At 40.6% G+C, this 22,223-nt stretch overlaps 1 protein-coding gene across 3 annotated transcripts in view; it reads right to left on the reverse strand.

The window, feature by feature from the left end:
* The window catches only part of UBP1 (upstream binding protein 1), a 58,022-nt gene that overhangs the window by 17,613 nt on the left and 18,186 nt on the right, over positions 1-22,223 (reverse strand). The window contains exons 3-8 of one of the 3 annotated variants that reach the window (XM_059162204.1): positions 12,884-12,960; positions 7,053-7,158; positions 6,510-6,616; positions 3,916-4,068; positions 3,707-3,817; positions 3,153-3,260 (exon numbers count right to left, since the gene is read on the reverse strand). In XM_059162204.1, the coding sequence (XP_059018187.1) occupies positions 3,153-3,260; positions 3,707-3,817; positions 3,916-4,068; positions 6,510-6,616; positions 7,053-7,158; positions 12,884-12,960 (662 nt within the window). Of the gene's footprint in view, positions 1-3,152; positions 3,261-3,706; positions 3,818-3,915; positions 4,069-6,509; positions 6,617-7,052; positions 7,159-12,883; positions 12,978-22,223 lie in introns of all 3 variants that reach the window. The other 2 variants (XM_059162207.1, XM_059162205.1) reach the window with 2 other exon arrangements.

A 22,223-nucleotide genomic window follows, 5' to 3' on the forward strand; every position in this document is an offset into this window, starting at 1 on the left:
AATTAGTCTCCCCGACGGTTACAGGTGCTTACAACGGGTCTGACACCCATCAGAAGTATGGATAGAGGGGCGCCTGGGTGGCTTAGTTGGTTAATCGGCTGCCTTCGGCTCAGGTCCTGATTCCAGGGTCCTGGGATTGAGCCTCGCATCAGGGTCCCTGCTCAGCAGAGAGCCTGCTTCTCTCTCTCCCTCTGCCTGCCGCTCTGCTTACTTGTGCTCTCTGTCAAATAAATAAAATCTTTTAAAAAAAGAAGAAGAAGAAGAAGTAGTAGTAGTACAGATAGAGGGAAAATAAAACAAATCCCAGGTTCTCAACATTCTTTACAACCACCCATTGTGTATTCCCTCAAAAACTGGAAAAGTGATTACAGACTTACTGTTTCAACTACTACTAGCTTTCAAAAAAGCAATCAAATATAGCTGGACAGGACAGCTGAACTCACTGCACGCAAACCAATTTCATTCTCAACAACCTTTTGCACAACAAGGCCCCCTCCTTTCAAACTGGGGCCTTGTTTCTCCCTTCACCTGACTCTCCCTTCACCTGACAGAGTAGCACGTCCCCTGGTTATGCGGTCTGAGGAAGCAGCTAACAGATCTAGTAACTTTCTGGATGCCTCATGCCCGTAATCAGCTCCACTACCTGGAAGACGATTTTCATGCTACACCATCCTCCCCAGATATAAAACACGAGGTAATCTAACATGCATATCTAGGTGGGGTGAACCTTTTAATATCAAGCCTCCGCATACCTGCTCATCATTGCCCACTGTCTGTAGACATGAAGCCATCAACAGCTTCAAGTTAACAGCACAGGACAACCAAGGTATAGGACCTCCATAAACACACCTATTTCACTTTAACACAAGCTCGATTCCTTGAATAGTAGAAAAGCAGGGCTGCTAAACAATGGCCTACATCTAAAACTTGCCCAATAAATAGGAGGCCTCCTGACCAGGAAATCAGTGTTTGGAGAAAACTGGTCCTGCTAGGAGACCTTGGCTTTTTGGGAGTAATGGGTGGCAGGGTGTCCGATGGCCAGGCTGCTTGCCACACTATGGCCTGCCTGCCCATATCTTACGGGCTCCTCTTTCAGTCTGAAACCAGGAGGGCAAAGCACATGGAGGAAGACTAGCCCGATGTTTCTCCTACCTTGTCCTGCCTCCCTGAGTGTAAAGGTAAGCAGTGTGGGACTGCCTCTGTTCCCGAGGAGAGTCTAGAATTGATGACAGCCCCAGCAACATGTGGCTTGGACTCACGTGGGCACAGTTTCCATGCACTGTTAACAAAGTCCCGCCTCTGACAGACTGGGAAACGCTGACCCACCTTAGAGTGGAGACACTGGCAGCCCCGAGGTGAGCCAGTGCAACACAGCTCAGAGACCAAGACCAGAGGACGCATTAAAGGTTTCACCTCTATTAACCAGCAGTAGGGCCTCTATTCAGTGTGGGACCAGTTCATGCAATGCCTTTTAACATGGGAACCTAACCTCCCTTCCTAACAAAAGTCAACTGTCACTATCCAACAACTGTGAGAAATGCTGGCCTTTCTTTGTAGGCACTTGCAGAAATGTAGGAAATGCTGCAGACTTTTTTTAACATTAACCTGTACCTTGCTTTTTAAAAACAGGTTTCAAAGAGGATCTCTAACCACCCCCTACAAGTATCTTAACCCAACCAAACTCAGCTCAGGGGAGCAAACAACACGCTCTAGGAAGATGTGAAATCCCAGGCCAGTGAACTGCTGACGTTTTGCACACTTTAGACTTGAGTTAAGAATCATTAATAATTTACCAACAAATTCTACCATCTCCAGATTAGCTCTGGACTATAACAGATTAATTTATGAAATATCAGAACCCATTCCTTTTAATTAAGTCATTTCCAACAAGAAGGGTAAAGTGAATTGAGTTACCAGGATCTCCCCAGAAAAGTTTACCAAGAACTATCTGTGAGTCTTCAGCTGGGAAATGAGACAGAGGATTAACAACATAAAATTGGAGAGGGGCCTTCTGGGGTAGGAGCATATAGTTGTTCCATACAACCCCTGACCCAAATCCAAAAAGCCCAGTTAAAGAAAATGCATCATGTATGCTCCCCATCCATCCAGATGACTACATTTTCAAGGTTACTGCATAAAGAAGCACTTAAAATACTGTCATGCTATGCTTTAGCTTGGAAATGAGGTTCCTGTGATAGTGCCTGTGACTTTCATAGCACAGCTAATTACACATACATACGTAAACGTGGAAATCCCACGTTTGGCACCTTGATAGTATAAACGCTGCAATAAAATGAAGAGAGTAGCCAACAATACGTATGATGACAGTTACTTTTAAAAATTCGAGAATGCTCTGTGTTTACATATACTGTGGGTACATTGTGATCAAAGTCTAAAAATACGATAAACCTTGGTGGACCATTTGATACAGAACTGGGTCATGAAATAAAGATCTGCTGCCCTGAAGCTGACAAAGCCAAACCCCCTGACTGGATGTTGGGGCAAACAGGTCTGAGGGTACCAAGGTGCCTATTCTGGCCTGAAGCAGAAGATCACAATGCAGGAGGCAAGAGGAAACACCAATGCAAAGATTTCTTTCTACCAGTGCTGCCAAACAGGCATTTAAAAGCACAGACAGACGCACATTCTTATCCTACATGCAGGGAAATGTGACACAAAGTATTGCAATGTTAATGTCAAGCTTGCTGCCATCATGTCTCTAAATATCCATGAAAGTTTCTTATCAGTTATACACATGAGAAAGCAAAACCTTTAATTACACAAAAAAGATGACTATTTTACTAAAGAAAGTATTTTCAATTAATTTCAGTGCTCTTGAAGGAAGTGTGTGTGCAGAGGAGAGAGAGGGAGGGAGGGAGGAGGGGGAGGAGACAGGGAGGGAACACATTTTTGAGTGTCGTTTTTCCCTCCAAAACCACCCACTATGGTCAACTTTGTTTTAAAGTGTTAGATTTAGGAAATTTTCCTCAGTGAGGAACAAACAGAAAGCAGGAAGTCTAAACAAAGGCAAATTAAATCAAGACAAGGACATCAAAAACAAATTTGGCTTTACTTTTCGGTGGAAGTTGATCCTATATCTAACACTGCACAAGGTTTCTTGCACAATGAAAAGAGAAGCAGAAGTCCCTTACACTGCCTCGCTTTGCCAGAGAATCACCGTAGTCTGCTGGCAAAGTCCGCTTGCTGGACTTTTTCTGCTCATGTTCAACTGCATCTTCAATTATAGGCTCAAGCCTCATCTGGACAAACACCAAAGATTGGGATCAATGTCTTTTCATTATACAAAGAAAGATCTAATACCCTGTTTTATGTCTCTGCAGTCCAATTAAACAAATGTATGACTAGCAGGATTCAAAGTTAAAGAAAATGCAAAACCCCAGCAGTGACAAAAATCAGACATTCTAGGCCCCGACTTAATCTCTTGCCAACTTCAGGGTTTGTAAGGTCTGTTTCTGAGACCAGATTGGGATTTCAGCATCTTCATTCATGACCCCACCCAGGAAACTAATCTATTTAAAACCCCCAATTTAAATAAAATCTTTCCCCCGCAAATTTCACAAAGAACATTATGTCAATCTACCACCCAATCTTCCCCAACCCCTTTGTAGCAAAACTCCTCCGTAGAGCGAGTGCTACTATCAAAGCACTGCTTCTCCTCAGAAACCAAAATGCAGCCCCACATTACCTCGGTGAGGATGGTGGTGTCATAGGATGGCTGATACTTTTCCTTCTCGTGAGCTGTTCTCTTCTCCATCTTCTCTCGGTCCGTTTTTTGTTTCCTGTCTGCACCTTTAGGCTTAAAAACAAAGTGCATGATTTCCTCCATTAGGCTGAAGATGGACAATTTACAAGCACAACTGGGTCTTTCTAAAAAGCCCAGTTTCTATCGCATACCTTAAACACTTTGATTTGGCAGCTAGCTGAGTGTAGATGATCCGTGTATTCTCCGTTTTCATTCTGCTTAAAGGTGTCGACCTGAATCCTGAAAGGCACTCCCTTCTCACCTCCGTGCTTCCGGGGAGTAAATTCTGTGCTGATGCAGTGTACCTGGAAAACAACTCAAGCTGAAAGGGACTCAAAGTACCATCCACTGCGTCTCCTTCTATTTTGCTCCTTCTCAGATGTCCTACCCCAGCCATAAATTCAGGATCCCTTCAAACAAACTCTTACATATTAGTCAGACAGCTGTCAAGAATTCTTCCGTATGGCTTTCCTTTCACAAATCCAACTGGGCCTTTCTGAACTTTCTGGCAATGAGCTCTTCCCAAGTCCAATGCCTCTCCTCTCACACAGGACTTGTTCAGGTTACAAAAACGCCTCTACCTCCTCTCTGGACCGAATGATGCTCAGACCCAGGGTCTTTGGCCTTTCACGTGGCTCAGTCCACAGCAACCAAACCCTCATTGCTGAGAGCTTCCATCACCTGCCTTCTTTTGTCACTGCCCCAACTCTAGCCAACCCATCAGGTTACTGCTGTGCCTACATACACCAGCTGTGACACCGCCCAGGGAGTAGCTACTACTTACCCTACCTGTATCGACCTAAACTGTTCTGTCAACCTTCAAAGTTCACTGAGGACAATGCTCATTTCCTACCACTTCTGCCCCTCTCCCAACACCAGCACAATGTCAACTAACATGAACCATGTCCCGCATGACTATTCGTTGGCAGGATACAGACAGTATTTGGTAAACCAAAAAAACCACAAAATACTAAGGATTCTTAAAAAATAAATACAAAAGTAAACAAATATTCTTTACAGTTCATATAAATCAGAGACTACTTAGACTGATCAGCAATTAAGCAATTTGCCTTTCTACATAAAGATTACCTACTCAGTTTTAATTCCACCACTTATAAATCTGAATATACAGGGTATAAAAATTACTATCAATCATATTTGACATATATTAACGTTTCCAAAAAAACTCATCTCTCGGGACGCCTGGGTGGCTCAGTTAGTTGGACGACTGCCTTCGGCTCAGGTCATGATCCCGGAGTCCCGGGATCGAGTCCCACATCGGGCTCCCAGCTCCATGGGGAGTCTGCTTCGCTCTCTGACCTTCTCCTCGCTCATGCTCTCTCTCACTGTCTCTCTCTCAAATAAATAAATAAAATCTTTAAAAAAAAAAAAAAAAAAACTCATCTCTCGGGGACACCTGGGTGGCTCAGGTGGTTAAAGCCTCTGCCTTCAGCTCAGGTCATGATCCCAGGGTCCTGGAATCGAGCCCCACAATGGGCTCCCTGCTCGGCAGGGAGCCTGCTTCCCCTCCTTCTCTCTCTGCCCGCCTCTCTGCCTACTTGTGATCTCTGTCTGTCAAATAAATAAATAATTTTTTTTTTTTTTTTTAAAACCTCATCTCTTAGGGATACAAGTTGAGTATTTATGGGTGAAATGAAATGCCTGGGAGTTGCTTAAAAGCATTCCATCAAGGGGTGCCTGGGTGGCTCAGTGGGTTAAAGCTTCTGACTTCGGCTCAGGTCATGATCCCAGGATCCTGGGATTGAGCCCCACATCAGGCTCTCTGCTCAGTGGGGAGCCTATTTCCTCTTCTCTCTCTGCCTGTCTCTCTGCCTGTTTGTGATCTCTGTCAAATAAATAAATAAAATCTTTTATTAAAAAAAAAAAAGTATTCCATCAATAACCAAAACAGAGGAAACTACTAATAACTGTTGAAGCCAGGTGATGGGTACATAGAGGATTCATTACTATTCTATTACTTTCGTGGGATTTGAAATTTTCAGTATTAGAATGTCTTTTAATTATGCTAGAGAGAAAATCTTGAAACATACAGTTTTTTCAATCCCACCCTTTTATTCTGTTTTATTTTTTTAAGTGAACTCTACACCCAGTACTGAGGCTTGAACTTATCACCCTGAGATGAAGATTCGTATGCTCTACTGGCCAAGCCAGCCAGGCACACCAATCCTACCCTTTTAACAGGAGCTTTGGTTAAAGAAAAATGCATCTTATGAAAAATAGAAGTTTTGATTACTGTCACTACCAATGGTAAAAGTTAACATCTGAATCACGTTTTACATATCAGATTGTCTTTATATATGTCAGCCTATTAAATGATAAATGTAGTAAATTAACTCCTATTTAAAAGTTTATACATATGTGGGACGCCTGAGTGGCTCAGTTGGTTGGACAACTGCCTTCGGCTCAGGTCATGATCCTGGAGTCCCGGGATCGAGTCCCGCATCGGGCTCCCAGCTCCACGAGGAGTCTGCTTCTCCCTCTGACCTTCTCCTTGCTCATGCTCTCTCTCACTGTCTCTCTCTCAAATAAATAAATAAAATCTTAAAAAAAAAAAAAAAAAGTTTATACATATGTAAATTTGAAGTATATAAAATAGAAGACATTACAAGATAGCTTACAAATAAGCATTTAAAGAAGGTAAGATCATGTGTCAAGAATTTAACCTCATTTGTGGCCTTTCAAATGACTAGGCTAGTATACTTCTATTAATGTAAAAACTCCAAACCTGAATGAAAGCAGACGTGCGCTTCGCAGGGTCCCACAGAAATTCAACTGCATTTAACTGGCTTGGATTTGTCCTTGTGTCAATTATTCCCACAGACATTGGAATATCTGTATTTTTAAGAAAGTTACATAGAAATTCATCCACTATGAATAATTAAAAAGCTTACTACTTACTATAATTATGTTCAAATGAAATTATTTCACCTCCACGCAGAACCTTTTTCTTCAATGTTTTCCCGGTCAACGATGCTAACATGGAAACCCATTTAAACCTACCAGACTTTCTCCCACCATGGTTTCTATTTCATTTTATTCAACATATGATGGATGGTGTCAATTAAGAATTAAATAAATGATTTCAAACTCCAAATTCCTGGCTCAGGTTCTTTAAGTACCAAAAAACTACTTCATTTCTAAATTATTTAACAATGCAAAGCACACAGGATCTGCTAACACCAACACTCTCTCCCACACAATTATACATGGTGCATTCTCTACCAAACAACTGCCTTCATCTCTCCAGTCTTCTGATAGCCACCTGTACCTAAATCGAGAAGTCTGTCTCCTGGACGATTCCACTTCCAGCCTTCAAGCTGTTGATGCTCTGTATATTGTAGCCGTCTGTCATGGAATACAACTCTTATGATGCTCTATGGAACAAGAGGGGAAAATGAATACTTTTAAACCGGTCCAGCTAAAATGCAGAAGCATTTTCGATTCTTATGCATTAACCTATAATAGAAGAACATACCAAAAAATATTCTGCTTTAAACATTTTCTAAGTGAACTGCTTTGTTCTTGGAATATCTGGATAACTCAGAAATAAAAGGCACAAATAAAATGATTACTTATGTAAAATTATTATTTACAGTCTGATATTGCAATTCAAAATTAAGGTATATGCCCATAAAATCATTGAGCAAGAATTCTATTTCTATGAAGAAAACATCAGATGCACACAGGAATTACTAAAGCCAAACAGTAGTAAAAACAGAAACAGAAACCCAGGTACAATAGTAAAACTGTTCATTTAAAATAAGTTAGTAACTGAACTTCTTTAAAGACCCTCAAGGATAAATACTAATATATAGAAATGCTGAATCATTATATTGTTCACCTGAAACTAATATAACACTGCAAGTCAATATATATATTTCAATGAAATAAAAAATAAAGAAATAGTCAAGAAATAGGTGGAAGAATCTGCAAAATAAGACCCAGCAAAAAAGGAACATATATGCAAAAGTCATTCTCTACTATTTCATTTGCAAGAGGTTATCTGAGGTAAGCTAGGGAGAGAAAAAACAAAACAAAACAAAACAAAACCAAAACAACCCACAGGTAAGCTTTACCCAAACACTACGGTTCCTAGGGAAGACTTCACTCCACAATCTGGCCAGTTCTCTGCTCTCCGCCCATCCCTCCTTCGCCTCCCAGAGGTTTGGAGTGCCAACTATTGTTTCACTCCAGGAACAGGAAAACAAGTCATCCAAATGCCTTCAGATACCACATTTGCACTAATTTGTGTTTGTGACACATTCATAGATAACTTTCTCATGATGCAATAAGATATTCACATTTCCAGTAGACACTCTGGTATAAATAGGAAATAATTTGTTAGCAATACATATAAATATTACTTTAGTGGCCCTGTATTCCCTACCCACCAGGTACTGCTCATAGCAGATAAATATTTTGAAGCAAACTATTTAAAAGGAGCCATATTTTTTCTTAAAGATTTTATTTATTTGAGAGCAAAAGAGAGCAGAGCAGGGAGGAGAGGGAGAAGAAAGTTCCCTATGAGCAGGGAGCCCATGGTGGGGCTTAATCCCTGGACCCTGAGGATAATGACCTGAGCTGAAGGCAGACACCCAACTGACTAAGTCACCCAGGAGCCCCAAAGTAGCCATATTTTAATTTGAAATACAGTTGGCCCTTCACAACATGGGGTTAGGGGCACTGAGAACTTAAGTACTTAACAGCCTACTACTGACTAGATACTTTACTAATAACATCAAAAGCCAAAAAACATATATTTTATATGTTATATATATTATATACTATATTCTTACTATAAAGCAATCTACAGGAAAAGAATCAGTTACTAAGAAAATAATAAAATACATGTACAGTACTGTACTGTATTTATTGAAAAAATATGCCTGTAAACGGACTCACACCATTCAAAGCTGTGTTGTTCAAGGGTCAATTGTTGTTTAAAAAGAGGCCGAGTCAGCTGCAGGACCAAAGTGGAAATCTACAAAGGCAGTCGCTGCTCTGATTTATGCCCATCTGCCTTCCCCACCTGCACCCACGTCTACAGGGCCTGCCCAGGTGGACACCCACTTTACGCCACCGCCTGCGGGCTGCAGACCTCACAGAGAGGGTGCACGGGCTGGTGGTGGCTGCTGGGTCACACTCACCAACATGCTGAACTCAGGATAAAGTGCAGCAGAGAAATGACATGATTTTTATTCTTTCATATTTAACTAAATCCACAAATTCAGAAGAAAACAGTATGAGAATGTAGATATCAGATTTGAGCTTTATAAAACCCTGTTCTAGAAGGTCAGTCTAAGACAGCTTCAGTAAGATATATGAAAGAAGAACCATAGTTAAGAAGCGGCAATATAGAAAACTACTGAAATGAAACCAGAAGGGGAAAGGTCATTAATTCAGACACCCAGCAACAGATAAAGGGGCCCTAACAGTACGATAAATAGAACTTGAGCACCTCACTGAGTACAGAAGCACAGTCAACAAGCTCCAAAGCATCCCTGACACCTCAGCCTTTGTTCGGCAAGACTCCCCCAGACTAGCAGAGTCAAAGATCATGGGGCCAAGAATTAGACTTAGGGAGCTCCTAGGCAAAAAATGATGTGATTTTGAGGAAATTCACCCTGCAACTTGTGGTGGTGACCAACTGTCGCTCTGCATCCCAGGCAGGCTCTCAGGATCTAACTGGACATTTTCTGACATAGCCACCAAATCAGATAAATGGTTTATCAGGTGAAGATGAAACAGATTTAGGACCTTTTAAAAATTAACCTTTCCAATCTGGAAGTTAACTGTTTAGAGAAACCGATGCTTTCAAAATAAGTACCCTTGTCTAGAAAGAGTATGCTGGTTTAATGCCAACAAAACCTCTACTTTGCACTGATAAGGGGATGGTTTCTTTACTGTCAACAGTTCATGATCTCATGATGAAGTCGTTTTTGCCTTCATTTTTTGACTTGCTTTAATCGCATATATTAAATGTTTTTATGTATTTTAATTTGGAACTAAATCTCAGGAAGGGGAACTTAGAGCAGTCATGCAACAACTTAATTCCGCCATTCCAAGTTAATCTGACCGGTATTTTTAACTAGTTTACCAAAAGTATTTTAAAACATTTAAGTCTCCCCTATCAGACTGATTCTTTGGAAATCTTACCACCTATTCACAGGGAACCACTCTAGAAAGTCCGCTTATCCTCACTGATAAATGACAACCTGCTTCAAAAGTGACTTTCCCCATGCTTTGAGGGATACTTAAATTTTGGCATTGGATCCATATGCCAAAGTATGTTTTATTTTCCTCAGAATGCTGAATAGTTATGAACAATGAACTTAGTTAAAATTACTGTTAAAAGGGCACCTGGGTGGCTCAGTTATTAAGCATCTGCCTTTGACTCTGCTGGGATCGGGCCCCTCATCAGGCTCCCTGCTCAGCGGTAAGCCTGCTTCTCCCTCTCCTACTCTCTCTGCTTGTGTTTCCTCTCTCGCTGTGTCTGTCAAATAAATAACTAAAATCTTTAAAAAAAAATTAAAGGGAAAAATTAAAATTCAGTAAATTCTATAGTCCAGCCAAAAAAAAAAAAAAAAAGTAAGAAAAAGAAGAAAGAAAAAAGCAAGCACAAGGCAGAACAGATAAAACAACACTAGCAAACTGCTGACAGTTGTGGCAGCTGGTAGGAGACCTTATCCCTAGCATCCACGATACACATGTAAAGTTTATCAGAAACCACCGCATGATAAACACATGTGGATAAACATACCATTCTACTTCTGCGTATGTTTCAATTTTATCATATAAGTAGTTTTTTAGAAGTGTTCTAACATTTTTGGATCCAGTTTTAAGGCTCTCAATACAGGGCACATGATAATGCCTTACTCAATTTTATAGACAAATCTATAATTTAAACAATTTTTCTACTCTTCTATACTGATTTAAAAAAAAAAAAAAAAAGCCAGCATCTCACAGTCACCAAACTTAACTTTCATTGGGAGAGAAGAGTTTACCCACATCTTCCCTTAAAATATGTATCATTGGTTGGATTTTAACTGGGTGTGAGACAATTGGCAGATCTGCTGAAGGTGAGCCAGGGCACCCAATGGCCTGAAAATAAACCAGCTTGGGACCAAAACATCCTGAGAGAACCTCGGACATTCAAAGCTTCCTGCACACTGGAAAATGAGAGCTATTAAGTTTGGCTCCTGCACCAGACCATCACTATTTGTCATGAAAGCCCAAAAGAGAACAGAGAACAGCCAACCCACATAGGGCTTGTTCACTCTGAACCATGATGGCTTTTTAAAATGGTGAGCCCAGTCAGCATGCACTATGGCCAGAATGCCCACAGGAAGGAACAACAAAAAAATAAGACCATCTGAGTTACCCTGCAGAGACCAAATCCCCTAATTGAGCATAGACACGATAGTCTCAGAGTATAAATGGCAAACAACCTCTCTTCCTCTGTTCCAGGTAAGATGGGAGCCCCGGGAATCAGAAGACGTCTGTCTGGGAGCTCAGTCCAATTGGCAAGACACTGAGTGGTGAGGAACCCCCCACCCTTCCCTCAACTGCTCATAGGATTGGGGGCTTCCTGCCTCCAGGAGTCAGAGTAACGCTAAACATGTTAAACAGAGGAATGCTAAAACACGCCAAATTTGTTCACCTTTATGTTAGTATCCATTCCCCCTGTGAAGGCTGCCTTTCCTGCACTCGTCCTCTAAAAAGGCAGATCCACAGAGGGCAGTCTTCCCAGGGGAATGCCTCTCTAGAGTGAGGGCCCAGCAGTGCCCAGGCCCCTATATGCCTCTCTGTGGGAAGATGGAAGTATCAAGGAACTCTTGCCTGCTTCTCTCTTGCTAACACTTATATATACTGAAGTTCTGCCTTCTTCCAAAAGTCTTGCCCTGTAATACTACAGAATCTGTAACACACCGTGGTGAGTGACAGGTAGAGGCCAGAGGACCCACCCTGCATGACACTGGAGAGGGCAGAGATGGTTCTGAAGATACATCCTAAAAGGGATGAGCTATGCCTCCTATACTTGGAATGACTGTCTTTATTCAGATACATTAAGAAGAGTAAACTCTCGAGAGTTCAAATTTTACTTAGAGAAATTTAAGAGGTGAAATAAAAGGGTTTTTAAAAGTTTCATATAACACTTCCATTTCCCCCATACTTTTATTTTGAAAGAAAAACTTAGAAGTCTTTGACGTCACCCTACAACCCAGCAGTTGCACTACTGTGTATTTACCCTAAAGATACAAATGTAGATCAGAGGAGGCACGTGTGCCCCAATGTTTATAGCAGCAATGTCCACAACAGCCAAACTATGGAATGAGCCTAGACGTCTGTCAACAGATGAACTGTAAAGATGTGATGTGTACACATACACACATGCGCGTGCGCGGATTATGCAGCCATCAAAAAAACCTAGCCTTTTACCATGATGTGGATGGAATTAGAGGGTATTATGCAAAGCGAAGTAAGTCAGAGAAAAACACTTATCATATGATCTCACTGATATGAGGAATATGAAAAACATGAAAGAAGACCACAGGGGACTGGAGGGAAAAATGGAACAAGACAAAACCAGGGAGGGCGACAAACCATAAGAGACTCAATCTCAGGAAACAAACTAGGGTTGCTGGAGTGGAAGAGGGTAGGAGAGATGGGGTAGGTGATGGACAATGGGGAGGGTATGTGCTATGGTGAGAGCTGTGAATTGTGTTAAGACTGATGATTCACAGACCTATACCCCTAAAACAAATAATACATTGCATGTTAATTAAAAAAAAAAAAAAAAAAGAAGAAGTCATCTTTGATGTGGTGGTAGGCTTTTTCCTACAGCCCCAACTATGGTACCTTAGTTTCCAAAGGGTTTTCACATTTACTTTACCCAATAACTGCTATCATTTGTTTTACAGATAAGTAAACAAAATACAGCTCAAAAAGTTAGGAGTCTCAATACAGCCATTACTTCTCAGAGTGAAATTATTTTTAAATAACTCTTGTGCAAACAAAACCCCAAAACTTTAACAGCAAAACTGCTACTTTTTTCAATCATTGTAGTATCTTTTAGGAATTAAGATGGATCATCCTTACCTTTACCAATTTTCCAGTGATCTCAGGCATATCTCCCATTTTCCGGTTATCCAGCATCCGAATTTCATAAGACTGACCTATTTTAAAGAAATTACTGAATGTAAAGAAATCATGTATCACCAACAAGCCATATAAAGAATATCACTCTGTTTAACAAAAAAATTCAGTAGTCTCTCGGGGTGACTGGGCAGCCTGGTAGGTTGAGCTATGGACTCTTGATTTCAGCTGATCATGATCTTGGGGTGGTGGGATGGAGCCCTGCACGGGGCTCTGTGCTCAGAGCAGGATCTGTGGTATTCTCTCTCCCTCTCTCTCTGCTCCTTCCCAATTCCACACGTGTGTGTGTGTGTGTGTGTGTGTGTGCACATATGCGTTCACTCTCACTCTAATAAGTAAATAAAATCTTTAAAAGAAAAAAAATTCAACTCTTAACTGGAGAAGCAAATTCGTATCGATCTTTCTCTTTCCTGAAAACAACACCATCCTCTCCTCCTTGCATAATTACAGAAGACTCAAGAGTTTTACAACTGATTTTCATGTTATACTCCCACACTAAATTTTTATTATGCATACGCTCATAATCCACGACCACATTTTTATCAGTTTTATTGAGATATAACTTACATACCATAAAATCACCCATTTTAAGAATGTATACAATTAACTGGTTTTTAGTATATTCAGAATTGTGTAGCCATAACCAAAGCCAATTTTAGAGCATTTTCATCACCCCCAAAAGAAAATCCTACCCCTCAGCAGTTCACTTCCCATCCTTGCCTACCCCAGCCCCTGGAAGCCCCTCATCAATCTAACTTTCCATCTCTAGGGATTTGCCCACTTCACACGCCTGATACAAATGGAATCACACCCTATGTGATTAACTGACTTCTATGAAGAATGTTTCCAAGGTTTTCGTATGTTATAGAAGGTACTAGGATAGGCATATCTCCCTTTTGTTGCATCCTGCTTTATCGCACTTTGCAGTGCTCGCTTCGGCAGCACATATACTAAAATATCGCACTTTGCAGAAATTAGTTTTTTTGTTTGTTTGTTTGTTTTTATAACTGAAGGTTTGTGACAACCCTGCATCAAACAAGTCTATTGGGGCACCCTTTCTTCCAACAGCATCTGCTCACTTTGTGTCACTGCATCACATTTAGTAACTCTCACAGTATTTTGAACTTTTTCATCATTATTATAGTTGTTATGGTGAACTATGATCAGAGTCATTATAGGTCACTTTTTAGCAATAAGGAATTTAAAAAAAAAAAATCTTTTTAAATTTAATTTTTATTTGACAGAAAGAGACACAGTCAAAGAGGGAACCCAAAAAGGGGGAGTGGGAGAGGGAGAAGCAGGCTTCCCACTGGGCAGGGAACACAATGCAGGGCTCAATCGCAGGACCCCGGGATCATGACCTGAGCCAAAGGCAGATGCTTAACAACTAAGCCACCTAGGTGCCTAAGCAATAAAGAATTTTTAAATTAAAAATGTTGGGGAGGGGGCTCCTGGGTGGCTGGTTAAGCCTCTGCCTTCAGCTCAGGTCATGATCTCAGGGTCCTAGGATTGAGCCCCACATCGGGCTCTCTGCTCAGCAGGGAGCCTGCTCCCCTCCCCCCGCCCCTGCCTGCCTCTCTGCCTACTTGTGATCTCTCTCTCTGTCAAATAAATAAATAAAATCTTAAAAAAATATATTGGGGCAGCCAGTCAAGCATCTGCCTTTGGCTCAGGTCATGATCTTGAGTCCTGGGACTGAGCCCCATGTTGGGCTCCCTGCTCAGCAGGCAGCATGCTTCTCCCTTTCCCACTCCCCCTGCTTGCGCTATCAAATAAATAAATTAATTAAACCTTTAAAAAAAGGTATATACATGTTTTCTTAGACATTAATGCTACAGCACACAATAGATTCAGAATGGTGTCAAGGTAACTTTTATATGCACTAAGAACCCAAAAAATTCATGTGACTCACTTTCCTACAATACTTACTTTATTGTGGAGCTCTGGAACAGAACCTGCAGTCAGTCCAATGTGTAACTGTACTGCATTACATTCTATTGCAAATATTATTTCACTGCACAAACATACCACATTTTGTTCATCCATTCATCAGCTGATGGACATCTAGGTTGTTTCTCCTTCTTGGCTATTATGAGTAGTGATACTATGAACATATGTGTACTGTATTTTTTTTTTTTAATTTTTTATTTTTTATAAACATATATTTTTTATATACATATATTTTTATCCCCAGGTCTGTGAATCACCAGGTTTACACACTTCACAGCACTCACCAAATCACTGTGTACTGTATTTTGTGTGAGCTAAGACCAAATTTTAATCCTAGAGCCTTCTTCCTTGTGACCAATGAGCCCTACTCACATTCTCTCACTGGTCAGGTAGTGTTCATACGAAAATACAAACAGATGGTCACACACCAACTATATAATTAAGAAAATGAGCTGCTGCCAAAAGTTAAGAATGTACTCCAAACCTGCAAAAATGACTTCTGAATTATCTGTCATTAAGTAATAAATAGGACAGTATAATTTGACATGAAGAAAATCAATAGTAATTAAGGAATGTTTCTAGTACCATATGAACTTGGGGATCTTTATGATCTAGTCCACACTCCAATGGGGCTTACCCTATATAAAAATATACAAAGGATACTAGATCATTTATTTGGTCACAAAATACAAGCAGATCACTTCAAAGCTGGTGAGAGAAAACCATTATATAGAGTAAGTTACTAAAGAAGAGTCCTTAAGTCATTCAACAGAGAGATCACCACTAATTAATATTATGGCAAGAGACATTTTTAAAGAGTTAAATTTGCAGCATACTTAACAAAGGATCTAAACTCAGAAAATAATAAATTTTAAAATAAAGCATATGAATAGGCATTTTTTTAAACTATATCATTATACACTTAAAATTACTCATCCTCACAAAAATTTTAAAATGTTTGTGCTATCAGATCAACAAAAAATGTTTAATTAAAAAGCAAGTGGGTGAGAAATACGCACATAAAATGTGGGAGGAATATGAACTGATGAAAGTCCTTCTGAAAAGCAACCTGGCTACCCCTGTTAAGTTAAATACTGTATTCTTTGACTAGGGGATTCTGACTCGTCAATACAAAGAAAAATGCCAAGAGGGGGAATATCTGCAACTCACATTAGACACAAAGGGCTAATTTGACTAATACATAAAGAACTGCTAATGAAACAAGATGGGATTGGGAGGGAGACAAACCATAAGTGACTCTTAATCTCACAAAACAAACTGAGGGTTGCTGGGGGGAGGGGGGTTGGCGGAAGGGGGGTGGGGTTATGGACATTGGGGAGGGTATGTGCTTTGGTGAGTGCTGTGAAGTGTGTAAACTTGGCGATTCACAGACCTGTACCCCTGGGGATAAAGATATATGTTTATAAAAAATTAAAAATTAAAAAAAAAAAAAACTTCTACAAAATCACAAATGTCCAACATCCCTACAAGAAAAAAAATGAGCAAAAGACATAAACACAATCACAAAAGAAGAAATGCCAATGGTTCTTGAACATATTAAAAAACATCCAATCTTCATCAGAGAAATGCAAATTAAAATCACACTGAAATCAATTTTCGCATATCAGGTTAGCATAAATCCCTCAGTCCCAGTCACTCCATGGATAGCAGGAGTGGGGATGGAAAGAAACTGTCACTCTGGAGATTATTCTGAAGGGAGAGACTAAGCATTTTCTGGTGTATTAGATATATAGTGTGGGGGGGTGGTGGAAGAGTTGAGGATTATTCCAAACTTCTGGCCACAGAAGGTCCTCAACATGAGGAAAACCACCAGGAGTAGATCTAGGGGAGGAAATCATAAGTGCAATTGACTACATTAAGTCTGAGATACCTACTGGCCATCCAAATTGATAATCAGGTTGATTTACAAATGTGGAGCTAAGAGGAAGAAATCCCAATTGGAGATATTAACAGAGGACTTTTCAGGGTTACAGCTGTTAGGTAAAGCTACTTAAAGACATGATCATCTGAGGAGTGAATGTAGAAAAAAGAGAAGAGGGTCAAGATACTTCTCTAGGATAGACAGTAAGAAAAGCAGCCAGTGAGATGGGCGGTGGAAGAGGTGCCGAGCAACCTGCCCAGGATAACTTGTCCCACCAGGATTATCTTATGATCCTCAAAATCTCAAATTTTCATGACTGAAAAAAAAAATCAAATCAAGGACAAACCTCAATGTTCCTGTCTTTGTATCATTTTTTCCAATCAATCTAACAAGAACATTTCTGTACTCAATATAAAGTTTAATCTATTTCTACAAAGACAGCTCAGGATTTGTTGTTCCTACATTAAACTACCACAGACTTTTATTCTTCTAAAATCAAAAGTAATTAAAAAAAAAAAGTCCCCATACACTTGTTATTCTTCAAATGGTTTCTCTAGGGGCACCTGGCTGGCTCAATCAAAGGACCGTGATTCCTGATCTTGGGGTTGTAAGTTCAAGCCCCATGTTGGGTACAGAGATTACTTAAAAATAAAATCTACAGGAGCACCTGAGTGGCTCAGCTGGCTAATCGTCTGACTTCAGCTTAGGTCGTGACCTCAGGGGTCCTGGGATCAAGCCCCACATCAGATTTCCTGCTCAGCGAGGAGTCTGCTTCTCCCTCTCCTCTGTCCTTCCCCCCGGCTTGTACTCTCTGATAAATAAATAAAATCTTAAAAGAAATAAAATATTTTTTTAAAATAATATAAAAAGTCAAAGAATATAACAACACAATTTCCAACATACGTGACAGATCTCCTGAGTCATTACACAGGTATGGAGTCCCAGGTTAGGTCCTAACCATTTAAAAGAGCTGCTCATCCAACAGCAACAGGAAACTAACAGAGCAACCAAGGTCTAAACAGTTGGGTTTTCCAGTACAGTCAGAAACCAAAAAGCTGGGGCGCCTGGGTGGCTCAGTGGGTTAAGCCACTGCCTTCGGCTCAGGTCATGATCTCAGAGTCCTGGGATCGAGCCCCGCATTGGGCTCTCTGCTCAGCGGGGGGCCTGCTTCTTCCTCTCTCTCTGCCTGCCTGTGATCTCTGTCAAATAAATAAATAAAATCTTTAAAAAAAAAAAAAACCAAAAAGCTACTTAGCTATAAACGACAGTAACAGCAGCAAAGTTCATGTGCTTCCTGTGTGCTGCCCAGCTTATAAGTGCATTATACACATTATACAATTTAATTCTCAACTACCTTACGTGGAGAGAATTAAATTAAGGAACTCGCCTAGGCTAGCAAATGAGGGCATGGAATTCCCACACAGGCAGCCTCGTTCCAGAGATTGCAGACAGCCCCTACTCACCAGGGCCCTCTCCACCTCCCACCCCAACACATGCAGAAAAGACACAAGAGACTTTAATCACTGCTCACTGTAACTAGGTGAAAAAACATTTAAAAGAAACCAAAAGGTATGTGAAGAATGTGCTTAAGGACATCTAACAGGCAACAGGGGTGTTTATATCCCAGGCAGTGGAGTTTCATCGGCAGCCACATGTGACAGCAACTACCACACCTTACCACAGAGATGCTAAGGTTAAGTTCTTTTTTACATTTCATCCTTTAGTGACAAGACCATCACATTAACCATAATCCCGCTTAAGCACACAATTCACCCATCACATGAATAACTGTCTACTGGAATAAATTCAATAAAATATTAACTATATAAATTTTTGTTATATAAAGACTGTCATAAAACGTGATTAGAATCCTCCTAGGTATTTTTAAATGGTTCTAATTCAGTGGCTGCCTGAGGCAAGCAGAATTCAGTAAATGGGAGACAGGCAAAGAAGACATTTTATTGTATACCCTTTCATACCTTTTGACTTTTGAACCATCTATATACATCATCTATTTAAACCGTTAAATTCTGGGGCACCTGGGTAGCTCAGTAAGTGACTGCCTTCAGTTCAGGTCATGATACCAGGGGTCCTGGGATCGTGTCCCATTGGGCTCCCTGCCCAGCAGGGGGTCCTGCTTCTCTCTCTGCCCCTCAACCCTGCCTGTGTTCTCCTGATCTGTCAATAAAATCTTTAAAAAAACCTTTTTAAATTTTAAATGGTGACAACTAAAAACTTAGAAAACACTGGAACTTTTCTAGTAACTATTCCAGTAATTACTTGGGTAGTTAAGAAAACTAGATTTGTAATCAGAATACTCTTGAATCTTTATCTGTAAAAAGCATGGCATGGTCAATAATCCAACTAGATAATGTAGGAGTAATTACTCCTTCTGAAGTTTTCATATAATCATAAAATGGAGATAACTGTGCTTTTTCCTCCCGTATACTAGAATGAATGCAGCTAAACTCACATGTGAGTTAAAAAAGAATAAACTTGTGCTGGCTAATCCCTTCTTACAGAATTTATATGTCCTTTTTTGATATTAAAAAAAAAAAAGGGGCAACATTGCCATGTTAAGTCATTTTCCTTGGTGGAACTGAAGAATTCATCTGAATTCAAGAAAATGGATTCATGAGGGGTGCCTGGGTGGCTCAGTCGTTAGGCATCTGCCTTCAGCTCAGGTCATGATCCCAGAGTCCTGGGATTGAGCCCGCATTGGGCTCTCTGCTCAGTGAAAAGCCTGTTTCTCCCTCTCCCACTCCCTCTGCTTGTGTTCCCTCTCTCACTGTTTCTCTCTGTCAAATACACAAATGAAATCTTTAAATCAAAGAAAAAAAAAGAATTCATAAGCCTTAAAAATGAGTGACATTCTGATTCCTAAAAACACAGGCAGTAAATTATGTCAAATCATCAATACTAAAATGGTGTCAGCCAGGAAGACTTCACAAGAACTTTCCATGACAATGTCACTCCAGCTGAAAAAAATTTTCATGGGGTTTTACTGGATTCCAGATAAAATCAATCAAGTCTCGGGGTGCCTGGGTGGCTCAGTGGGTTAAGCCTCTGCCTTCAAGCTTGGGTCCTGATCTCAGGGTCCTGGGATCGCCTTGGGCTCTCTGCTCGGCAGGGAGCCTGTTCCCCGCCCCCGCCCGCCTCTCTGCCTGCTTGTGATCTCTTGTCTGTCAAATAAATGAATAAAATCTAAAAAAAAAAAAATAAATAAAATAATCAAGTCTCATTACTATTGTCCATAGCTAACCCAAATTCTCTTTACACTATTTTTCAGGAAAGGTTTCTATTTAAAAAAAAAAAAGAAAAAGAAAAGGTCAAAACTGCACATGTACTACTGAGAATATTTCCTTTGAAAAGGGAGTCCTATCACCTGAAGGTACTTCGCTGAGCCTGGACCTGTTTGCTTCTGCAGCTTTAAAGAGATGGGGTGAAGGACACTCAGCCACACCTCTCCCCAAGCCAAACCTTGCTGTCTCTGGAAAGAGCTATGGATCCTCTCCTTAGAAACATACACATATATAAAAAATTGAAAACAATCTCAGGGGAACCATGAAAAATCATGCATCCAGAACCTTTTGTCCAAGTGATAAATGCTAGGAGACAAGTCTGTGAAAGAACTATACACACTATAATATGTATACCTGACACTCATGTATTGTATTTAAGTTTTTACAATTCTTTTAAAAGGTATATGAAATAATTCCTTTATGAATACTTTAATGTGTTTTTAATAGTTATTCAAACGGCATTTTTAATTTTTTTTAAAAAGATTTAAAAATCTTTAAATTAAATTTAAAAATCTCCCTCCTGAGCAGAGAGCCTGATGCAGGACTTGACCCCAGACCCTGGGATCACGACCTGAGCCAAAGGCAGACATTTAACTGACTGAGCCACGTAGACCTCCCCCAAATGGCAATTTTTAAATAACAATTTTAGTTATTTTAGAGAGAGAGAGAAAGCAAGCGCACGCATGTGCTCAAGCAAGGGAAGGAGCAGAGGGAGAGGGAGAGAGAAACAGACTCCTCCCTGAATGGGGAGCCCAACATGGGACCAGATCTCACAATCCTGAGACCATGACCTGAGCCAGAATCAGGAGTTGGACGCTTAACCAACTGAGCCACCCAGGCACCCCATTATTCAGGTTTTTTCTTAAAAATTTATTTGAGACAGAGAGAGCGAGAGCACACAAGAGAAAGAACACAAGCAGGGGGGAGGGGCAGAGGGAGAAGCAGACTCCCTGCTGAGCAGGGAGCCCAATGTGGGATTCAATCCCAGAACCCTGGGATCATGACCTGAGCTGAAGGCAGATGCTTAACCAACTGAGCCACCCAGATCCCCATTCATGTGTTTTTGTTTTTATTTTTTAAGATTTTATTTATTTATTTGACAGAGAGAGTGTGATCACACATAGGCAGTGAGGCAGACAGGGTGGGGGTTGAAGGGCCGGAAGTAGGCTCCCCGCTGAGCGGAGAGCCCAATGCAGGGCTCAATCCCAGGACCGAGATCATGACCTGAGCCGAAGGCAGTCATTTAACTGTCTGAGCTACCCAGGCACATATACAGTTCACTTTTCCACTTTTTTCTTAAAAGACAAAGAAATTAAAAGATATATTCTACAGCCAAGATACATTATTAATACTGGAGTGAGCAGGGATGCCTAGGCGGCTCAACTGGCTGAGCATCTGCCTTTAGCTCAGGTCATGGTCCTGGGGCCCTGAGGTTGAGTCCTGTGTCTGGCTCCCAGCTTGGGAGCTTAAAATCTTAAGGAAAAAAAAAAAAAAAAACTGCAGTGAGCAGAGTCAAGTGCAAGAAAATCGCCGGCACTTACACTAGTTAGTCAAGCTGGAGTATCATCTGGGAGGGGCATACAACGGAGCCTGCTAAGGTGCTGGAAATACTGGACAGAGACAGTAGTTTCAAGGGAATAATACATGTAAAAATTGTAAGAGTTGTTTTTCAAATCTAAGCTTGATCAAATTCACACTGAACAAGTTAATCAACTGCTCTCAGCTTGGTTTTTAAATCTGAAAGTGGATCTTTTTAAAGTAAGCTTGAACTCATGACCCTAAGATCAAGAGTCACATACTGGACCTCAGGGGTGCCTGGGTGGCTCTGTTTTAAGCATCCAACTCTTGATTTTGGCTCAGGTCATGATCTCTGGGAGATGAGATCAAGCCCCACATAGAGCTCTGTGCTGGGTGTGGAGCCTGCTTAGGATTCTTTCTCTCCCTCTCCCCTCACCATACACTCTCTCTCTGAAAAAGATTTAAAAAAAAAAAAAAAAAGTCACATGTTCTAACAACTCAGCCAGCCAAGTACCCCTAAAATGGATTAATAAAACTTTTCCTACTAGAGTTACTGTGGGAATTAAAAAACACATGTATAGTACTTAGTACAATGCTTAATACATAGTAAGCACTCAGAGAATGTCAATCT

Source organism: Mustela lutreola, chromosome 2 (assembly GCF_030435805.1).
Source record: "Mustela lutreola isolate mMusLut2 chromosome 2, mMusLut2.pri, whole genome shotgun sequence".
NCBI lineage: Eukaryota > Metazoa > Chordata > Mammalia > Carnivora > Mustelidae > Mustela > Mustela lutreola.